Consider the following 16,920-nt stretch of genomic DNA (forward strand, 5'->3'; position numbering starts at 1 on the left):
GGAAGAGAGATAGACAGGTTTGTCAAAATAAGAGATGGGCTGTATTTATGATTGTATGTACAACGAGACATTGCGAGCACACCCACGGGCTTCCCACAAACAAGTCGCCAAAGCTACCCGCACCCAAGTCCCATCGTATACCTACATAATAAAATGTATGGTAAATATTCTCCAGCAATCCAACGATCTCAAGGTCATCGACACAGCAGATCCGTTACAGTCCGCGTGTCCTCGTCGAGATGCTTTTATGTCGCTGTAAATCAGAAATCAGCCGTAACTCTACGGTCAGCTGCAGTGATACGTACCTGTGAAAAATGCGTTAGCCGAATTGCCTGCAAAATGCCGCCTTTTATAGTTTGTCAAAACTGTACAGTTCCCGTTTCGGTGGCTGATCCGGACCCCGGAGACTCTAGCGGTGACAGAGGGGTCACACCAATTTTTTGCAGCCTGCCCAGTGCAACCTAGCTGCTGCTACTGCCGTCGTTCGACCCGTTACTTATCTTCTGCGTCCTGAGCCACAACTAATTCGCCCCGTCAACAATGTCGGTGGCTACCAAAAACCCCTTTGCCTTGCTGGATGGTACTTGTTTGCCTCTCTTTCCTTTTCTTTCAGTCGTCTCATTTCTCTTTGATCCTTCAGAGGACGATGCTCGTCCGACGACCCCACCGCCCCAGCCGAAACAGGAGCCTCCTGCACCTGCCTCGTACTCAACAAAAGCCACGCGGCGGTCCGGCATCGAGAGGGTGGCAAGTATTACCAGCGCGGCGGTAAATCTGCCCCAAGGGATAGCACCCCAACCCAGGACGGTGCTCAAGATCCCGTGTCCACAGAAGGCCAGCGAAAGTGTACGCCTCAACCTTCGTTTCTATCAGTCCTTTAACTCAGATCGCATACAGTCGAAGGTCGTGGTCGCGGTCGAGGTGGACGAGGCGGAGGCCGTGGTGGTCGTGGCAGGCCTTTCGATAGACAAAGCCAAACCGGAAAGACGTGCGTCCCAAGCCATTTCTTGCCTCATTCAACTCATTATATTCTTTCTAACAGTGACTCTGACAAAAAGGTTCACCAAGGCTGGGAGGAGATGACGGTGCTACTGAGCTCAAACAAGAAGAAGCTGCCGCTACAGACGCCGTTGTAGAAGGCTCCAACGAGTGGGGTGCTCCCACTGCTGCCACTGGGGGTGAATGGGGTGCACCCGCTCCCGGTGGTGATGCCTGGGAAGCTCCCGCTGGCGGTGATACCACAGCAGACGCCGCCGCGCCGGCCGACAAGCCTCCTCGCAGGGAGCGCGAAGAAGAAGAGGACAACACTCTTACCCTTGACCAGTATCTTGCCCAGCAAAAGTCAAAAGAAGGGATTTTGCCCCAGCCCGAAGCTCGCAAGGCCAATGAAGGTGCCGAAGGTGACCTCTTCAAAAGGCGCAACTCTTCTTGCCAAGCCCGAGGAGGAAGAAAGTTACTTCGTCGGCAAGGTACGCTTCTCCTTTTTCATTATTTTCCTGGTGTATTCACGCATCCTGCCTAGGCCAAGCCCTCTGCCAAAGCTCGCGCCAAGAAGGAAGAAAAAGTCTATCTCGAGATTGACGCTCGCTTTGACCGCCCAGCCCCTCGTGGTGGGGCGCGGCAGGGGTAGGGGTGGTGAAGGAAGAGGAGGCTTCCGTGGTGGACGAGGGTGGCAACAGAGGCGGCCACAATGGCAATGCGCCCTCAGTCGCACCTGTCGTCAACGTCGACGACGAGACTGCCTTCCCGTCCCTTTCTTGAAAGACGGCAATACATATTCCAACAGTGCAAAAGCAATCCAATAGGCTCGTCCTCCCGTATCATCTCTTTTGTTCCTCAAGTTCCCTTCGTCCGTGCTTTCTCATCCCATCTCCCTGCGTGCTTGATATGATATGATATTTCTGAATTATTAAGGTGATGTTTTGGGGGATTGTTGGGGTGAGGGCTCTGTATATTGTACAAAGTATTGAAAAAACATTTTTCAAATCTGCGTCAGATTCGATGCGCGAAATACGACCAATACTATTTGCATACACACAACTATCAGTGAAGTTATTTATGTAAAACATTGTAATCACTTGAAGATCTATGACGGCATTTGCCGCGAAGAGTTACTCTGAGCTCAAACATGTCTGATATCCTCTTGGAAAGTACACCTTTTGTGAGTCATTTCTAGCGTGAGGGCCGCACCCGAAATAACCGGCTTCTTAGGTATTCTTGATATGACTCAGTCGTCTGCCTCTAAACTAACTCAACACTGGACAAATGGTTACTCAAGTCGCTGGATATGCTCTAGACGCCATTAATTCTCTCACTCCCCAACAGCTTTTCTTTATACAGTCCCTCCCAAAGGCCCGAGGTTGCATGCCCACTTTGAATGGTTCCATTCCAATCTCTGTCCTTCGTGAACTAGCCAAAGAATCTTCAATCCCTTCAGAGGCTATATCCAAACTCCAAAACGGCATCGAGCTGAACGAGATCCATGATTCTTCGGGCTGTTTCCTGCCATCTACGCCTTGACGTCTACTCCAGAGACCCTAGGGCGCGTCACACGCGCTTGTCCTTGCCGAATTCCTCGACGGGGACGCTCCTCAATGTACATATCTAGAACTGCGCTCCACGCCCAAGGAGACTCCTGCTATGACGAGGATGGAATACGTGAAGACCGTACTAGACGAGGGTAGAGAAGTACGGCAAAGATCAAGCAGCGCTGATCGTCAGCGCTGGCCGTGAAATGGACGAGGAAACTGTTAAGGAGTGTATTAGTATCGCCAAGACCCTCAGAGCAGAGGGAAGACGCGTCGTAGGCGTAGATCTATGTGGCGATCCGTTACGAGGCGGACGTGGACATGTTTTGTCGCCACTTTGCAGACGCTAAGAGCGCCGGCCTTGGCGTCACACTACATGTCGCCGAGGCGAGTGTTTCCTTTCTCAGAGTAGCTGTGGATTGACTTTGTAATTCAACAGACTAAAGATAATCCTCACCCCGAGACGCTCAAGTTCCTCGCCATTGGTCCTGATCGTCTCGGACACGCCACATTCCTTAATGACGAAACCCAAAATATTGTATTAAAAGAGAACATCGCCGTCGAGCTTTGCCTCTCCTCCAATCTGTTATGCAAAACCGTCGGATCCCTAGACGTTCATCACATTCGTGATTATCTGAAGCATGATCACCCAATAGCCATTTGCGTTGGTAACAGTCCCCGTCTGGTTGTGGCTATCACTGATTGGTTTGTAGACTGATGATATTCTCCCTTTCCGTAATTCCATGCTCGGCGAATATGCGTTGTTGATGGCAAACGCCCCACTGGGTCTCGGTCTTTCCGAGGACGATGTAAGGAGGATAGCAGAGATGAGCATGAAGTGTAGATTCACGTAATGACTAGGCGAAATTGTAGCTTGTATTTGCTTTCCCCGCTCAGTACTTACTCATTACCGCACCCCTCAATACAACACGTCGTCATGAAGTGATGATCTGCGAAACCTCTTGTATAACTGCGTACAATGGTTGCGAGGAATATCACCGAGACAAAGAAGGCACGGTAAAGCAAGTTCTTTTGTAATTAAAGATTGGCGATTGTTATCCGCCGCGCCGATGGGCGTTGATGTGTGCTGTTCGTTGTTTATGCACGAACAATGGAAATAATACTTATAACGAGACTATTTCTCCATTTCCTTGCTAGACTACCCCACGCGCACGAGCTCCAACGATGACCAAAAATCACACTCCCCAGCATTAACGAGATGTTTCCTGGTGCGCCACACTATGCCATCGTTTCCTTGATCACAGACTAAAGTTTTCTGCCACAGAACACTTGCTGGAAGTTCCACAGCCGCGTCTAATCAACCTTGCACCACCATCGAAACTTGAGAAGCATTCTCGCACGTGCCAAGACCCGAAGACTCTGAACGATACCATCCCCTACCACAAGACGCAGGCTCGGAGTCTTGGTTCGAAACCTACCGAATCTGAGAGATTGGATGAATGCCACCCAGCTGCTAGTCCGCGCCTCTATCGAGTCTATACTGGGATCAGCGTCTTGCTCTGCGTACCGCCCAACCTCACTTGTCTGGCTCTGAGTCGCCAACGCTTGTTGGTACTGAACGACGAAACGGAAGTCGATGCACTCTTCGATGATAAATCCAAGCTTAAAGATTCACCGCCACCTTCCAAGGCAAAAGCCACCAGAGAACGAAAACACATTTGCCACATCTGTCAAAAGAAATTTGTCAGACCTAGTTCTCTGACGGTTCACATACGAACACATACAGGTGATAAACGTGGGTTGAGCATCCTGTTTGAACATAGCACATCCTCATGTCTTTTTTTTTTTTTAGCTTATCAGTGTCCTGTTACTGGATGTAAGCGCGACTTTAATGTCAGGTCCAACATGCGTAGACATCTCAAAACCCCATTCTGCAATCGACACGTCTAACCTGTTAAAGCATATAGTTCCCGAAAGCAAGGGAAGATATGTATGGCAGCCTATTGAGACCGGATCGACTATGCGTTCTTCGGTCGACGATGCAAGTGCACTTTAGTTCCCTAGTGAAAGCAAAAATTAGTATATTATAATTAGTATTTCAAGTAATTAATAACCACTTACTTCACAACCTGCATTATAATCTAGCTGTATATATGAGCACAGTTTTGAACCACTCTCTTGGGAACAAATAGCTTCAGTTTCAAATGGTTGTTCCAATTCTCGAAAAGTTTCAAGGCCGAACGCTGTCTTTGATTCCTTATACAACCAGTTCTACACGTCATGACGAAGTCGTCTGGCCAAATATTCCCATTGACCGCGTTCCGGCTTCTCTTCCAGTGGTTCCCACCTACATGAGAAATTAGACAGGGCTAATGGGACAAAACGGGACGAGTCGACGCACGCTTTCCATTCAATCATCTGACTGGCGAGTTTGAGTTCGTCAGAAGCAATGTTCAACGACTCCTCGATCTGGCCCTCATCAAGGCCGTTCTCTACGGCAGCAATGTCTCCCTTGGCTGCTTCCAAGACCTTGATTTTGTGAAGGGTAAGAGCCTCGGCACTCTGCTTGTACACGGAGGTAGATGGTATGCCGGCAAGGACCTCGAGAGTCTGCTTGTACGTCTCGGCAAGGACAGGAAGAGGATTTGGGTGAACCTTGAGGCCGGTCACGCCTGTCGTCCGTTTTACGACGTTGAAGAGAGGACGTGAGCACCGGAACATGATGATGGCTTGGTGAGAGTCGTGTTGAGTCGGAGTCCAAATCGGGAAACTAGCAGCTTAGCTCTTCACCATGGCGTCGCTGGCCTTCACCAGGAATCCTGTCCTGCCCAGGAATGCCCTCTTACTTTATTCAGGATGCCAGTCATAAAACCACTCTTTGCGGCAAACTTTCTGCCTGCATTTCTCACTACACCGAACCCGCTTACTTGGCACATACCTTCCCTGCAGTCCCTCCTGGAACTGTTTCCCTCAATAGTGCTCGCCGTACCAAAGAAAAAGACGTCCCATTCGCGCAAAGCAATGCGTGCTGCAAACAAGGGTCTAAAGGACAAGCAAGTGCGTTTACTGGGGCTTTTCACGCGTCTCTGTTGACTAAGGAAGCGACCAGATATCGTCAACTGTCCCGGGTGTGGGACACCGAAGCTCGCACATCACCTGTGTTCGAAATGCTATTCTTTTTTGAGCCGGACGTGGAAAAACAAACTGCGAGGCAGCATGCCTGATCTGTCATGAGGCTGAAAGGTATGCCTTTCCTGGTTGAGATGACAATTGCTCATTCACATGACAGATTTGTTCGACGGAGTGGTGTATCGTACGGTATACGTAGATAATTCAAAGAAAAAAACTTGGAAAAATACCTTTCATTTGTTTGTTCGGAATTAGTCGGAAAGTAAGAAGATTTACAAGACCGAAAGCGACGCACGCGGAAATAGAATCTCCGGTCTGAATGCGGGGAATCCTTCTTATTACGCCCATGCCTGTTTTTGCTGACTTTGCTTTTACCACCGCTTATTATCATGCTCTCCAGGATTGCCTCTCGTGCTGCTAGTACTCATGCTCCCCGTGGCCTCTCTGCTGTTCTCCAAAAGAATCCAGACGACGTCGTCATTACCTTCGCTAAGCGTACCCCCGTTGGCCGGGCAAAGAAGGGCCAGCTCAAGGATGTGCCTATCGACGAGATGCTCCATGCCCTGTTCAGAGCGGCTCTTCAAGAAACCAAGCTAGATCCAGCAAAGATAGACGATATATGCGTCGGTAGGTCCTCGTCGTCTGCAACGGCACCCACGGGTCATTGAGCGCGTTTACAGGCACCTGCCATCCACCATCGCCTTTGTATGCCTCCAGAGCAGCTGCATTGGCGGCTGGGATCCCTAGTCACGTCCCAATATCCACAGTGAACCGATTATGCTCCTCTGGTTTGATGGCTATTCGCAACGTTGCCCATTCCATCATTGTCGGTGAAGCTTACCCTTGGTCTGGCTGCCGGCGTCGAGAGCATGAGTCTCAAGTACGTCGTTACCATCCTTGTGAGAGGCCCGTTTCTAATCTCCAATGCAGCCCAAGACCTACTCCCGAAGTGTCTGCTCCGGTCGCAGAGCATTCCGGACGTCCAAGATTGTATCCAAGTATGCACTATTCCTGCTTCCATTAAAGTTGAAACTAACGCACATTAGCCTATGGGTTGGACATCTGAAATGGTCGCCGAGACTTACAAGGTCTCCCGTCAGAAGCAAGATGAATACGCACTTATTTCGCACACACGCGCCAACGAAGTGATTTCTTCACTCTTTATGTACTATGGTCACCTTCTGACGTTTCCCTAGTCCATTGTCAAAGGTATATTCAGAGACGAAATCATTCCCGTCTCAATCAGAGGCAACATCATCTCCACCGACGACACAGTCCGTCCTGGGGTTACCCTGGAGTCTTTGTCAGGTCTCAAGTCTGTCTTCCCTAACTGGGGTGAAGCCTCGACGACCGCTGGTAACGCTAGTGGTGTTGGAGATGGTGCCGCTTTGTGTATTATGACGACGCGAGCGAATGCAGAGCAAGAGGGCATGGATATCGTAGCCAAATGGGTTGGCAGTGCGATCGTCGGTGTCGAACCCAGGTACATGGGCATCGCACCCGTTTATGCCATTCCCAAGTTGCTAAGCCAATTTGGTCTGACGAAGGAAGAGGTTGATCTCTACGAGGTAGATTCCCTGCCATTGCTAGCTTTCATGACATTGATCGTGTTACAGATTAACGAGGCTTTCGCGTCACAGTTCGCTTACTGCGTAGAGCAGCTGGGTATACCTATTGAGAAAATTAATCCCAAGTAGGCCTTCGTGACCCTGGCTTCCACGAAACTGACACCTGTTTGTAGCGGTGGTTCAATTGCCGTAACCCATCCTCTTGGAATGAGTATGTCTTCTATTGTTCTGTATCTCCTCTTGAGTACTGACTTGTATATTCTCAAATCAGCCGGCGTCCGCCAAGTCGTCACAGGTTTGGCTGAACTGAAGCGTAATGACCAGAAGATCCTCGTTACCAGCATGTGTATAGGAAGTGGTATGGGAGCTGCTGGCATGTTCGTCAACGAGGCGCGCCGTTGATTGCATTTTCCCGATGTTTTCATACACAGAATGTAACATTAAACATAATACAAACTTACTATCTATACCTTCATATGTTCAGACTTCGTGTTGCAGAAACCCGCAGCTGACAACTTCTCTCTCTGAGCTGAACGGCAGCAGTCAAGAAGCAGTCACACCAGTGCGCTCACAAGCGGCCCTGCCCTCGCTGTGAAGAAGCAATCTTCCTGTCCAACTCCAGAACAATCTTGCAATGCAGGCGGCGTTGTTGTAATAGTATCCCAGAAATTACATCTGCTGACGTATCTAATTTGCCATTGCGAGAGTTGAACCATGAATGTGGCTTAACACAACTCCCCCTTCCTATAGGGCGTGAGTGGACACGGGAGTGAAAATTACATTCACAGGACTCCTTCTGCCCAGTCCGTTTACACTGACCTGAACACGGTCTAGGCGATGATCTTAGGAGGGATCTTGAAAAAGAGTGCAAGGACCATGCTCTTCGCCCAGGTATTATGGAGGTATCGAACAAGCGCATCTCTGAAGATCTCGGAACAACCCACTTATCGTGACGAAGTCAAAGACAATAACGATCCAAATACCTTACAATTGGTGCCCAATGACAGTCTTTCATAAAAGCGGTTGTGATTTCGACTGAAGACCATTTGCCAGCAGGCAAGTTGTGACGTTAGAACCTCAACGAACTGCCAGGCCATCAACTTCCCTCAGGCATAACAGAAATAGGACGCATCCCTCGAGAAGGTCGTAAGAGAACATCGTCTAGACCAGGGGGGATAATCCAGTACTCGGGTACACTCTTACTGTCATTGGCAGTCGATGACTTGCAGAGAAAACTGCGACCGTTGTTTCCGTAACGATCAGATAAGCTCAGCATCAATGGCACATTAGCCACTCCCATACACGCGGCTTCTGGGCCCTGAAGGCCTTGAGAAGAACAGAGAATCACTCGATATCGGTGAAAGCGCATTGTGGTAGTAACATGAACAAATGAAATGACAACAGGACTAGAACTATCAGAGTTACACAAAGACGTATAATTGCACCTGAAGAAGAGGATGAGTATCGAGTAGAGCGATTGTGAAAAGTGATGAAAGAGAATCAGAAAAGTCATTCATGTCAATGATCCACACAAGACAGAGCTTGGAGGCGCAATTCGACTAAGAGGTGCCATGGGTTGAATACAACACTCGTCATGTAAAAGAACAGGAGAGAAAGAATTTCTGGATATCTAGACTTACCTGTACTAGATTTTTTTTTCCTCCGTGGATCATTGTAGATAGAGAGCAAGCGCGTTCAGCAGCCAAGTGGGGAAATTCGAATTTTTGAGGGGTTTCTTCGACACGTGATATCCGGCAAATACCGTTTACAACTGTACAGTTTCAGGCCAAAGTATTCCCAGGACTCTGCGGAGCCGCTCTGATAGTCGACAAGCCCAAGGTATTTATCGAAAGACTGATTATTCTTTCTAGTCGCTCACAGCTTCCTTCGTAGACCCCTTCAATATAAAATGGCCACCGCTATCAGCAAAAAGAGAAAATTCGTCGCCGACGGTGTCTTCCGTGCCGAGCTCAATGAATTCTTCACTCGTGAACTCGCTGAGGAGGGTTACTCTGGATGTGATGTCCGTGTAACTCACGCTCGTACTGAAGTAGGCGCTGTTATTGTTACCGTCATCGGAGGTCTCTCTGACCAGGATTGTAGATCATCATTCGGGCCACCCACACTCAGGAAGTCTTGGGTGAGAAGGGTCGCCGTATCCGTGAGCTTACCGCTCTCGTCCAGAAGCGGTTCAAGTTCCCCGAAAACTCTCTCGAGCTCTATGCTGAGAAGGTCCAGTGCCGTGGTCTCTCCGCTGTCGCTCAGTGCGAGAGTTTGAGGTACAAACTTCTCGGAGGTCTTGCCGTTCGTCGGTATGTTTAATCTGGTCATCGCACGTCCTTTAGTGTCCTCATGATTGCCCAGGGCATGCTATGGTGTTCTCCGATTCGTTATGGAGTCGGGCGCCAAGGGTTGTGAAGTTGTCGTTTCTGGAAAGCTTCGTGCTGCTCGCGCCAAGTCCATGAAGTTCACCGACGGTTTCATGATTCACTCTGGTCAACCTGCTGTTGACTTTGTTGACTTCGCTGTCCGCCACGTTCTTCTCCGACAGGGTGTGTTGGGTATCAAGGTCAAAATGTAGGCGGGATTCTTTTTCTATCACTAGCATATGAAGCTTACATATCTTTTAGCATGAAGGGCCACGATCCCGATGGTCTCACCGGACCTCGCAAGCCTCTTCCTGACTCCGTTCAAATCTTGGACCCTCCTGTCGACAAAATTATCTCCGAGCCTCAGTCCGAGCAAAGAGAGCCTTTGGCCGTTCCCGTTGCACCTCCTGCAGAGGAGACTTACGCCCCTCAGGACACTTACCAACAGCCAGAGGCGTACATGGAGCAGCCAGTGTTCTAATGTAGATTTGTGTTTCGGGTTATTAGTATGCAATTATCATCTCAGCATCATTTATGCTCCGTCTCAAAAGTCCCGTTCTGAAAGTTATGCAACGCATTATAACTGCTGTGATGCGCTACTACACGAAAAATGGTTTGTTGGGAACGAAATAGTTGTCTTCTTTTCTACCACTGTCTGCCCGGAAAATGTGAATGCAACGTCGACTGTGTCCAGCGTTTGCGATGGATCGGAGACGCTGATATTTCCCGGCCGTTCATCGTATAGGAGTGCAATATTTCCAGTGACTGAGATAGTCAAGACTCTGGACGCGTTATACAAAGGACCTGATACATTGAGGTTCACTGATCCACCAGCCGCGTCCCAAAATACGGCCATGATGGTCTGGTGAGCTTGATCGTATAACGCAGAGGCATGTGCATCGTTCTGGACCGATTGGAGAGAGAAATGCTGGCCTTTCTGGAGAAACGACTCCAAAGAGATACCAGGAAAAGCGGTATAAGAGAAGGATGTGTTAACAGTAGAGTCGTGCTGCAACCAAGCTGCAAAAAGATCTACAGTGGCAGGTGGCTGGGTGGATGTCCCTATGGAGGACCAGTTACCTGTCTTCTCTCCAATGTCGACGAATAATGTAGTCGACTGCTGCGCGTCGAGTCAGTACCCAACATTGGCATGCCACAATGATTGAGCAGCCAAATGTGTCGTTATGCCCACTGAGGATCGCTGTATCGTATCAACGATAATGGGTCCGTAGTGCCGTTTCTGGTCGAGGACAGAATAAATGGGAGCGTTATTGTTGGATGAAACGTTTGAAATCATGATGTGTTGCACGTCATCGTGTAAGAAGAACCACGCCTTTTGCCAGCTTAAGGACCTATCATACGGGTTTGTATATCGCATAGCTGCAATCCCGATATTACCATCAGAGACGCCACCAACAAAAGATTGCACTCCCGTGTATCCAGTGTTACCACAGTTGAGAGGCGTAACATTGTAGTTCACGGTAATGCCAGGAATAAGCTGCCAGTCCCAGGCCACCGAGATGTCCTCGTATTCATCGCCCTGAATATAAGTGTATAAGGCGCCATCTGAAAGATGAAAGCCCAGGGGCTGGAACTTAAATTCAATAAAAATATCCCATTTCGCGACATGAGCGAGGCTTACGTTCTGCGAATTGACGCATTCACTGGTCAACGTCCTTGTCGAGACCATCTTAACCGTTGACATATAGTTGCTACCCCGATGTACCTTTACTTATTGAGTCAACCGGACATAACATGTCGGCAGGAACTCACCATGTAGTCATTTGCGTAGAACATGCGATTACCGCTCAGATTACCAGCGTTAGCATGCGTTACGTTCGTGCTTAAGCTCTGGCTAAAGCTGGTCAAGATGTTCGATGACCATAGATTTCCCAAGACTTCGACTTCCGTCAGATTGAGCAAAATGCTACTAGTCGCCCTAAAAAATACCGTTAGGATAACATGTCTCCGAAAATGGGGAACACCTACTGTCCGTCAATCACCGGGAAACTGATAAACCTGCCGAGAGCAGACTACACAAGAATGCTCAGCAAACAGTAGAAGATGTTGTTCGGGAAGGAGACGTGCAAAATCCCAATGCAAGACTGCTGTCAAAGTATTATAATAGATCATCCATTTGTCGCCATCAATAAGGGCTTCAAAAGCTGTCTTTGAATCCGAGTTCGCCTCAAATTCTGTGCCCGCAGCGGCATATTCTAGTTGGAGAACATCATTGGAACTACACATTCATCGTTTGCATTAGGCCTGAAAGCAGAGTAAATGGACTCACTAATCCTTTCCTATGAGATTTGAGATCGTAAAAGCATAACTACAGTAGAAGTCTCACAAACGTACCATAATTTCCGTTATACAAGAGTCCGCCGTGTTGTCTGAGAACGCGAAGTGAGTACCGGTGAAGTTCAATCGACTCTGCAGGAAAGTAAGGAATTACCCGAAGCTTCCATCCTCCCTGATACCATCGCTTTTGACCTCATAATGAACGATGAGCTCTGCGTGAATCCTAGCATAGGCGTCACTAATGAGGGTTGTATTGGCGGTGCGGACACCAAGATCAATGCCAATTCTTGCGACGTCAAGGATATTTGCGCCAGTCAAATAACCGGCATTCTTTTGGAAAGTACCAAAGGAACGTCCAGACATGCGAGAGCAGCCTTCTGTTTGCTCCGAAGAGATGCTGTCATTGAGAAGAAGACATGTCTGCGAGACCAGCAGCGGCACTCCGATCACCTACGAAAATATAGGTCAAAAACGGAAAGATCCTGGGTACGAAGAAAACGCACGTTAGCATACCAATTGGTATTCCAAAGTTCAGTCTCGTTGTCACCACAAGGACATCCTGAACCGCCTCCCCCATCTAGACAATTCGGGTTCATGAAATCGTGGTCAAATCACCAGTCCATTCCGATAGAGATCGCATGTAGGATGTCTTCTTGTTGTACATACTGCTCGGCATTAGATAAACCTCCGTGCCATGCGCCTGCCATGACCACTAAAAATGTTGTCAATCTTCAAGATGGCTACAATATGGTATAGTGAGCTCACACAAACGCTGCCAGTGTACTCCTGCGGGCCAGTTTGCACGCTGAGCGGCACATCCTGTCGCATAATTGATATCTGGCCATTGGCCGGTAGAATAGTTCAAGGTGGAAAGCCTGCAGGTGTGTCAATTAATGGCGGTGCCCTTGTGTGCTGACCATGCGGCTTACCATTCTGCGATGTCCTCAGCGCCAGTGAGATGAGATATGATGGAGTCGACGCGGCGCTGATACAGGAATTCGACTGTCTGGCCATCGGAAACATCATAGGTAGAGCTGGAGGGGACATAGGTGGAGGAGCTCAAAGCTCGGTCACTTAATGACGATTGTTCAACCGCAGGAGTTAGTTGTTGATTCTTCAGGCCTCTTGCAGAATGACGTTCTGCAGAAATATGAAGTGCGAATGGAAGGCAGATGTAAAGGGCGTATATCGCGGGTGTCCTCATTGTTATTCTATGGAAAAGAATTGCATGAGTACATGTAGGCGCATTGAGAACATTTTAGAACTTGAAATTTTTAGGGAGTACTAACGCCAGACGTTCGACTCAGCGAACGAGTCTTTAAGAAGGCTCACTGGTTCTTGGAGCCTCGGGTCGACGCATAGGGCGACTTCAGTAGGCACAAGCTGGCGAATCATGAGGTACCACAGTGGAAATCTGACTTGGCGAACCAAATATTTAGGAATACATCGGCCTTTGGGCCACTGATCGACATATAGAGTGACTATTGTCATTACAGCTGGCGAATCATGAGGCCACTAAGTTTATCTTGGCAGGATTGACATGCAGAATGTGCTGCGCACATGGTGCAGCATAAGCATAGACCTTCCATGATCGATTCTAAGTTGGTTGCACCCATGCATGCCAGTGATCGTTGAAAACCGCCGTACTGAACAGGTTTATAGCAACCGCAAGTCGTACAAGTATCCATTGAAGAGCAATGCCAAGTTCGATCCGTTTCTCAGCACGTGTCTAGGTTCAGATTACAAGCTTAGATATGTTGGACAACGCTGCTACCTGACAGGCCACCCGCCGGAAAGTTAATCGCTAAGGTCTTGCTTCGTGCCTCTCGACTGCCTTTCAGAAATGCGAACGTAACGTTTACTGTCGCAAGTGTTTGCGATGGATCGGAGACTGTGACGTTGCTCGCGCGTTGATCATAAATGAGCGCAACGTTCCTGTTGACGGTAATGAGTAGGCTGTCCGCATCTGGGTATTTCGGGTGTGTAATATTGAGGTTCACAGAGCCACCGGACTCGTTCCAAAACACTACAAAAACAGTTTCATGTGCCTGGTCATAGATCGCTGACACCTGGGCATCGTTCTGAGTGGACTGCAGAGAGAATTGGCGACTCTTCGAATAGAAGGTGTTAGGGTCTGTACCAGGGAAGGCGGTGTACGAGGAGGATGTGTTCAGGGAAGTATGCTGCAGACGCGCGGAGAAAAGTGTGACATTCGTAGAAGGTTGGGCAGAGATCCCAATCGACGACCAATCCCCACGTCTCTCTTCAACGTTGAAAGTGATGGAAGCTTGTCCTTTGGGATCGAGGACATATCCAATGTTGTTATTCCATAACGACTTGGATCTGCCTACTCCGTTGAAGTCATGTGTCTCGCGGCCATCCACGACTACAGGGCCGACGTAGCGCTTTTGGTCAAGGACAGAGTAGACTGGCGCGTTGGTTGAAGAAGAGATGTCGGCAATCATAACATGCTGCACGTCGTCCTCAAGGAAGAACCAAGTCTTTTGCCAACTTAATGACTTGGTGGCTGGGTTTACGTATCGCATAGCAGCAAGACCGGCGCGGCCGTCCGATACACCGCCCACGAAGGTACTCAATCCGCGGAACTGACTGTGCGAGCAGTTCAACGCCGTCGCACCATAATCGACAGTGATTCCTGGAATGAGGTTCCAATCCCAAGCTGCGGCAATGTCTTCGTATTCATTACCCTTCAGGTACGTGTAGAGGGCGCCGTCTGACAAATGGAATCCGAATGGCTGAAACAGAATGAGTTCCCTGATGACATGCCCACCAAAGATGCATTGCGTACGTTTTGTGAATTGGTACACTCCGTGTTTTTGGTCCTCGAAGAGAACATTCTCAGGGTTGAAACATACTGTTCGCCACGATGAACCTGACGTAAAGATTAACCATGATATAGAGGGGAACAAGTCATGAACAAACCATGTAATCGTTAGTATAAAACATGCGATTGCCCTTGAGGTTTCCAGCGTTGGCATGCTTTAGGTTGCGGACTTCCAGGCTAGTTGCGAAGCCTGTCAATGAGCCCGACGTCCATTTGCTACCCAGCTCCTTGACCGCCGTTAGATTCATTCCAAGGTTAGCTGAAGCCCTAGTAGGTTGAAATGAGATATGCCTAACTGAAAATTTGAAGATGAGCGCACTGGCCGTCTATGACAGGGAAGCTAATGAATCTCGGAAGAACAGACTGCTCACTATCAGACGCTGTCTAGCGAAAGATGCAAAAGCTCACGAAATCCCAATGAAGGACACCAGTGACCGAATTGTAGAATATCATCCACCTGCTCCCTTCAAAAAGGCGGGCCAACGCAACCTTCGACTCAGAACCTGCGGATACCTGGGTCCCTAGTGCTGCAAGCTCAAGCTCTACAACATCGTTTGAACTATGGAAGACGTCGCATCAATTAGTATATTCTAGTGGTCATAGGGCAAAAATCGTACTAGACTTTGCCTAAGACTCATAATATTAGGTGACTAGACTCTGGTATAGAAGAAAAACCGACCATAGTTGCCATTATAGAGTGAGCCATCATGCTGGCTATCAAATATGGCGTAAAGCAAGAGGATTTGTATGTCACTTGTGCAACGTACTTGAAACTACCATCTATGGAGGAGATTCAGATATGCCTAAGAAGAGCGGAATGGCATCCAACGTACCAGACTTGATCCCGTCGACCTTGACGACGTTTTTTATGACAACTTCTCGATGGATTCTGCCATAGGCGTCAGCAACAAGAGTCTGATTTGAAGACAAAAGTCCTGCATCGATGCCAATCTTCGATACGTCCAGAATATTGGCGCCGGCCATGTGGTTCTTGGGACGATCGAACACCTCGTATGAACGGGTTGCCATGAACATGCAGTGATTCGCAACGTCTTCAGGGAGCTCTTTTCGTCCCATAATCAGGCACGAGTCCACCACCAGTTTCGGTACTCCAATCACCTGCGGAAAAGTCAGCAGCGCGGAAAAAGATTACGCTAGGCGATTCCTACATTGCTAAACCAATTTGGATTCCAAAGAAAGGTCTCGGCGGAATTGCATGGACAGCTTGCACTACCACCGTCATACAAGCAACCCGGGTTGGTGAAATCGTGGTCGGACCACCATCTCATACCACGCAGAGTCGCAGATTTGAGCTTGGCATCTTTAAGGTACTCGTTTGCATTACTCAGTCCTCCATGCCAAACGCCGGTCATAATGACTTAGAGGAAGTCAGCACGACCAAATTCCGGTTCGGAAAAATGTCAGCAACTTACCCAAACGTTCCCAATGTTCGCGAGCTGGCCAGTTTGCGCGTTGTGCAGCACATCCCGTAGCATAATCAATGTCGGACCATTTACCGTTCGAGTCGAGGGAAGAAAGCCTATCATTGGGATGATACACGGTAAACTGAAGTAGGATGGTCAAGGCTTACCAGCGCGCAATATCACCATTAGAATATCTCAGCTCAGATATAATTGACTCCAACCGACGCTCAAGGATATTATTTAAATTGATGTCTTTGGCGCTTGTCGATTGAGTCGCGCGCGTAGCCAATATGTTCGTAGTATTATTTACGGCGGGAGCAGTAGGCGAGATTACGGAGGGCGTTATACTCGACGTTGGAGCTAAGCATGTCAATGCAGCTTGAGAGTCATCTGTAGCTGCAAAGGCGAGTAGCGGGCACAGCAAACAGATAAGAGAAAGGCACATAGAGATTAGTTTGCAAAGGATGTAGGATGTGGGTAGTGACGGTCAAGAGGAAAGACAACGCAAGCGGAATCCAATGTCGCGCTGCTTCGATTTTGGTTCTGTTTGTGTCTTCTTGCCCCAAAGAGAGTGGCCCCAACCAACGCGCCACACTAGACTAAGCCAGCTATCCAGTATCGCCTAGGCAGTGTTCAACAATCAACATATAGGCGACCAAGAACAATTGCATCACAGCCAAAGGTAGAGTTCCGATCCAAGCAATAACCAGAGCAAGCATGCCTATCACCCAGATTCCGTCCTGGTTCTAAATACTCACAACTTTCGATCCAGCCAGGATTCCATATAATCATTTCTGT

The 16,920-nt window shown here is 48.6% G+C and overlaps 9 protein-coding genes across 9 annotated transcripts; 5 read left to right on the top strand and 4 right to left on the bottom strand.

The window, feature by feature from the left end:
- Nucleotides 1-540: 540 nt before the first annotated feature.
- EV420DRAFT_1617867 (uncharacterized protein) lies at nt 541-1,761 on the top strand (the record flags this gene model as incomplete). Its single annotated transcript, XM_060475292.1, has 7 exons — nt 541-580; nt 641-844; nt 898-988; nt 1,069-1,400; nt 1,437-1,501; nt 1,523-1,626; nt 1,680-1,761. The coding sequence occupies 7 exons, from the start codon at nt 541-543 to the stop codon at nt 1,759-1,761; spliced, it is 918 nt and encodes a 305-aa protein (XP_060336181.1).
- A 504-nt stretch (nt 1,762-2,265) lies between these two features.
- EV420DRAFT_1617868 (adenosine deaminase-like protein) lies at nt 2,266-3,382 on the top strand (the record flags this gene model as incomplete). The annotated part of the gene is given in 6 exon segments (XM_060475293.1): nt 2,266-2,397; nt 2,542-2,680; nt 2,700-2,843; nt 2,872-2,915; nt 2,968-3,192; nt 3,242-3,382. The coding sequence occupies 6 exon segments, from the start codon at nt 2,266-2,268 to the stop codon at nt 3,380-3,382; spliced, it is 825 nt and encodes a 274-aa protein (XP_060336182.1).
- Nucleotides 3,383-4,760: 1,378 nt separating this feature from the next.
- EV420DRAFT_1263006 (uncharacterized protein) lies at nt 4,761-5,210 on the bottom strand (the record flags this gene model as incomplete). The annotated part of the gene is made up of 2 exons (XM_060467149.1): nt 4,761-4,836; nt 4,891-5,210. 2 exons carry the CDS (start codon nt 5,208-5,210, stop codon nt 4,761-4,763), a joined length of 396 nt encoding a protein of 131 aa, XP_060336183.1.
- Nucleotides 5,211-5,250: 40 nt separating this feature from the next.
- On the top strand, nt 5,251-5,799 carry EV420DRAFT_1512942 (uncharacterized protein). Its single transcript, XM_060471695.1, has 2 exons — nt 5,251-5,546; nt 5,592-5,799. The coding sequence occupies exons 1-2, from the start codon at nt 5,346-5,348 to the stop codon at nt 5,721-5,723; spliced, it is 333 nt and encodes a 110-aa protein (XP_060336184.1). The 5' UTR covers nt 5,251-5,345; the 3' UTR covers nt 5,724-5,799.
- A 208-nt stretch (nt 5,800-6,007) lies between these two features.
- EV420DRAFT_1617870 (3-ketoacyl-CoA thiolase) lies at nt 6,008-7,588 on the top strand (the record flags this gene model as incomplete). Its single annotated transcript, XM_060475294.1, is given in 10 exon segments — nt 6,008-6,245; nt 6,299-6,464; nt 6,487-6,498; nt 6,549-6,569; nt 6,589-6,616; nt 6,665-6,763; nt 6,815-7,186; nt 7,235-7,311; nt 7,360-7,397; nt 7,458-7,588. 10 exon segments carry the CDS (start codon nt 6,008-6,010, stop codon nt 7,586-7,588), a joined length of 1,182 nt encoding a protein of 393 aa, XP_060336185.1.
- Nucleotides 7,589-9,095: 1,507 nt separating this feature from the next.
- EV420DRAFT_1262969 (ribosomal protein S3) lies at nt 9,096-10,036 on the top strand (the record flags this gene model as incomplete). The annotated part of the gene is made up of 4 exons (XM_060467145.1): nt 9,096-9,236; nt 9,290-9,498; nt 9,551-9,763; nt 9,817-10,036. 4 exons carry the CDS (start codon nt 9,096-9,098, stop codon nt 10,034-10,036), a joined length of 783 nt encoding a protein of 260 aa, XP_060336186.1.
- Nucleotides 10,037-10,132: 96 nt separating this feature from the next.
- On the bottom strand, nt 10,133-12,216 carry EV420DRAFT_1637297 (galactose mutarotase-like domain-containing protein; the record flags this gene model as incomplete). Its single annotated transcript, XM_060476688.1, has 9 exons — nt 10,133-10,675; nt 10,748-11,143; nt 11,198-11,281; nt 11,329-11,494; nt 11,545-11,588; nt 11,662-11,794; nt 11,846-11,855; nt 11,911-11,945; nt 12,008-12,216. The coding sequence occupies 9 exons, from the start codon at nt 12,214-12,216 to the stop codon at nt 10,133-10,135; spliced, it is 1,620 nt and encodes a 539-aa protein (XP_060336187.1).
- Nucleotides 12,217-12,440: 224 nt separating this feature from the next.
- On the bottom strand, nt 12,441-13,427 carry EV420DRAFT_941284 (uncharacterized protein). Its single transcript, XM_060484078.1, has 3 exons — nt 12,783-13,427; nt 12,619-12,728; nt 12,441-12,565 (listed from the first exon to the last, which is right to left on the bottom strand). The coding sequence occupies exons 1-3, from the start codon at nt 13,055-13,057 to the stop codon at nt 12,465-12,467; spliced, it is 486 nt and encodes a 161-aa protein (XP_060336188.1). The 5' UTR covers nt 13,058-13,427; the 3' UTR covers nt 12,441-12,464.
- Nucleotide 13,428: 1 nt separating this feature from the next.
- Nucleotides 13,429-16,567, bottom strand: EV420DRAFT_1718442 (polysaccharide lyase family 8 protein; the record flags this gene model as incomplete). The annotated part of the gene is made up of 12 exons (XM_060479729.1): nt 13,429-14,609; nt 14,663-14,746; nt 14,797-14,965; nt 15,018-15,061; nt 15,107-15,257; nt 15,316-15,325; nt 15,378-15,412; nt 15,466-15,478; nt 15,532-15,817; nt 15,868-16,076; nt 16,132-16,238; nt 16,290-16,567. The coding sequence occupies 12 exons, from the start codon at nt 16,565-16,567 to the stop codon at nt 13,602-13,604; spliced, it is 2,394 nt and encodes a 797-aa protein (XP_060336189.1). The 3' UTR covers nt 13,429-13,601.
- Nucleotides 16,568-16,920: the final 353 nt, after the last annotated feature.

Source organism: Desarmillaria tabescens (genome assembly GCF_030435595.1).
Source record: "Desarmillaria tabescens strain CCBAS 213 chromosome Unknown EV420scaffold_5, whole genome shotgun sequence".
NCBI classification, from domain to species: Eukaryota; Fungi; Basidiomycota; class Agaricomycetes; order Agaricales; family Physalacriaceae; genus Desarmillaria; species Desarmillaria tabescens.

Excerpts from the sequence above, each read along its gene's own strand:
- EV420DRAFT_1512942 (XM_060471695.1), top strand. The coding sequence starts at position 5,346 with ATGCCAGTCATAAAACCACTCTTTGCGGCAAACTTTCTGCCTGCATTT. Across the intron at positions 5,547-5,591 it reads AGGGTCTAAAGGACAAGCAA|CGACCAGATATCGTCAACTG; the intron begins GTGCGTTTACTG and ends TGACTAAGGAAG.
- EV420DRAFT_941284 (XM_060484078.1), bottom strand. The coding sequence starts at position 13,057 with ATGAGGACACCCGCGATATACGCCCTTTACATCTGCCTTCCATTCGCA. Across the intron at positions 12,729-12,782 it reads GCTGAGGACATCGCAGAATG|GCTTTCCACCTTGAACTATT; the intron begins GTAAGCCGCATG and ends ACACACCTGCAG. Across the intron at positions 12,566-12,618 it reads AGTACACTGGCAGCGTTTGT|TGGTCATGGCAGGCGCATGG; the intron begins GTGAGCTCACTA and ends CAACATTTTTAG.